The sequence below is a fragment of the Octopus bimaculoides genome, chromosome 26 (genome assembly GCF_001194135.2).
Source record: "Octopus bimaculoides isolate UCB-OBI-ISO-001 chromosome 26, ASM119413v2, whole genome shotgun sequence".
In the NCBI taxonomy this organism is placed as follows: domain Eukaryota; kingdom Metazoa; phylum Mollusca; class Cephalopoda; order Octopoda; family Octopodidae; genus Octopus; species Octopus bimaculoides.
Genome location: NC_069006.1, coordinates 20,170,376 through 20,173,333, shown reverse-complemented (window position 1 = coordinate 20,173,333; position 2,958 = coordinate 20,170,376). Strand labels below are relative to the sequence as shown.

At 37.4% G+C, this 2,958-nt stretch overlaps 1 protein-coding gene across 1 annotated transcript in view; it reads right to left on the bottom strand.

Annotated features, from left to right (window-relative positions):
• Positions 1 to 2,958, bottom strand: part of LOC106868378 (myosin-7) — a 9,414-nt gene that overhangs the window by 1,930 nt on the left and 4,526 nt on the right. Inside the window, exons 7-9 of the mRNA XM_014913602.2 lie at positions 2,046 to 2,270; positions 1,509 to 1,584; positions 218 to 261 (exon numbers count right to left, since the gene is read on the bottom strand). Of these exons, the coding sequence (XP_014769088.2) occupies positions 218 to 261; positions 1,509 to 1,584; positions 2,046 to 2,270 (345 nt within the window). The remainder of the gene's footprint in view (positions 1 to 217; positions 262 to 1,508; positions 1,585 to 2,045; positions 2,271 to 2,958) is intronic.

Here is a 2,958-nt window from a genome sequence, read left to right as displayed (position 1 = left end):
TATATATATATATATATATGATAATTACTATGTGAACTATGATGAAAAATATATGAAAAAGATAATGGTATGTAATTTTTTGTGCAGGGGTTCCTTGAGACATGTAATTAATTTTAAGGGTTTATGCAAGGGTAAAAAGGTTGAGAAACTCTGACCTAGACAGTGACAGAAACACTAGTAGAAGAGATAAACACTGAATATGAGTTAAAATCCTTACCGTTTTGCTTCTTTCGTCATCACTGTTCCTTTCTTGGGTCAATGCTGTCCAAAATAAAATGAAGACAGAATTAGAAAATAGAAATAAGAATAAGCTCAAGTTTCAGTTTTCAAAAGAATTCCCACTACAGCTACAGCCAAATGGATAGAATTAGTAAAAGACTATTTGATACAGATTAATAAAAGGTAAAAAAAATTGTAAGCACTAAATCATCATCATCATCATCAGTAGCAGCAGCAGTACCATCACCATCATCATCAACATTTAACATTCATTTTCCATGCTGGCATGGGTTAGATGGTTTGATGGGTGCCGGCCAGCTGGAGAGCTGCACTGCACTGCACTCCGTCTGTCTGTTTTGGCTTGGTTTCTACAGCAGGATGCCCTTCCTAATGCCAGCCACTTTACAGAGTGTACTGGGTGCTTCTTTACATAGCTGCAGCACTGGTGCTATTACATGGTACCAGCACAGGTGCTTCATACATGGCATCAGCCCAGGTGCTTTTTACGTGGAAACAGTGTGAGTGCTTTTTACATAGCACCAGCATGGGTGCTTTTCACACAATTTTAAAATTAATTTTATCAAAAGCTTATCCTGTAATTGGTTTGCAAGATTCTTGATGTGAGTTAGAGTGTTGAAACAAATTTTGTGTGTTGGAAGACTCGTTTGTTTGATTATTATTGGCATAACGATCTTCTCTAGGATGAAGGCGCATGGCTCAGTGGTTAGAGTGTTGGGCTCACAATCATGAGGTAGTGAGTTTGAATCTCAGAAAAAGCTGTGTGTTGTGTTCTTGAGCAAGACACTCTATTTCACGTTGCTCCCAAGAATAGTGGGTGGAGAAGAGGGACATGTGATCAGAATGTCAGAGAAATCACAGGACAGTTTCTTTAAACCGAGCCAATTGGCAGGAGATTTAAAGGTAGACCAAGAATGAGATGGTTGGTTAATATCCATAGCCTCAGTTGGTCATGCTTGAGAATCCAGCCAGAAAGTGTAATAATGGTTACTTCCGATAGGACCCTATAGAGGAGTAATTTTAGCCAATTGAAAGTCACGAACATACGGACTATTACATATGCAAGCACGAATCCACCAGCCAGAGTACAGTATATTGAACTGACCCAAGTATATGACTGGTATATATATATTCTTGAACCCTCCCTTACTGGTGACATGAAAAGTTGAGTTGAATCCCAGCAGTATAAATAAAATATATAGAGAGTGGAGAGCAAAAGTTCAAAAACGAATTTATGTATTTTCCCATTAACTGATGCATAAATTACTTACCTGATACATGTGACTGAGTCACAGCTGGTTCAATCCCATGCTTCAGTTCTTTTGCATAATGCATCAGTTTATTAATCTAATCAAAATAAATGTCGTTCCTGAGATTATGTCAATTTCCTGAGATTATACATACATGCATAAATACATACATCAATTTTTATGTCAACTGTTTAAAATGCCTGATGAAATGGTCTATTTATATGATCATGTAATGTAATACATTCACAAGTAAATAAATAACCATGATATGGAAACATATGCAGTCTAATTCGAACAATATCCCCGCTCATATCCTTACATAATACATATATATATATATATATATATATATATATATATATATATATGCACATATATAAATACACACACACACACATACATCATTATTCCTCATCACCATTGCTTTAATGTTACTTTTCTATGCTTGGCTAGAGGAATTCATTGAAGCAGATTTCCTCCAACTGGATACCTTTCCTGTCACAAACCCTCGCCTATTTCTAAGTTCGAATCAATATATTGATAAATATATGATAATACCTGCTGATATAGTTGGCTGTGGCTGTCTTGTAAGTCGACAAAAAGATCCATAACGTTGTAAAACCTCTCCAAGGTGCCAGAACCCTTTCCTTTGGCATCAAGCTCATTTATTGAAACCTTCAGTTGTTCCATTCTTCTTTGGAAGCTCTTAGAAATCTGAACTCCTTTGGTACTGCTTCTTATCATGGCATCCAGACATATCATAAACTCATCTGATGTGTTTTCCTGTTCAATAAAAAGGAGATAAATGGTATATTTGTGACATTTATTTCCTATCTCTGTCAGCGACGATTTCCATTACGTCACTGAGACTATGTCTTTGGATTGTGTTTGTAGCAACTGTTTGACAAGATTAGAGATTAGTTCACTGCCATCAATTCATCGCAAGAGAATTCACCATGAAGAAAGTTCACCGTGAGGAAAGTTTACCAAGAAAATACATCCATAGAATCTCACCATTAATAGTTAAAAACTATTTTATTGAAAAAAAAAAAAAAACAGTGAGTGGTCCTCTTGATTGAAATTACAAATATTAGTTCAACTCTTAATGTTTGCAATTCAAATCAAAGCAAAAATTAGAGATGGACACATTATTTTCACTCTAACTTGGAGGAGGAGGGATGAGGAGTAGGAGATGGGACAGGGAGGAGGCGGGATTAGAAAGAGGTGGCGAGATCGGGAAGAGCAGGCGAGATGAGGAAGAGGATGCAGGATGAGGCGGCAAGATAGGAAAGAGGCAAGATGGGAAGGAGGCAAGATAAGGAGGAGGAAGAGGAGAGGACGAGGAAGAGGAAAAGAGGAGGAGGAAAAGAGAAGGAGGAAAAGAGAAGGAGGAAAAGAGGAGGAGGGAAGGAAGAGGAAAAGAGGAGGGAAGGAAGAGGAAAAGAGGAGGGAAGGAAGAGGAAAAGAGGAG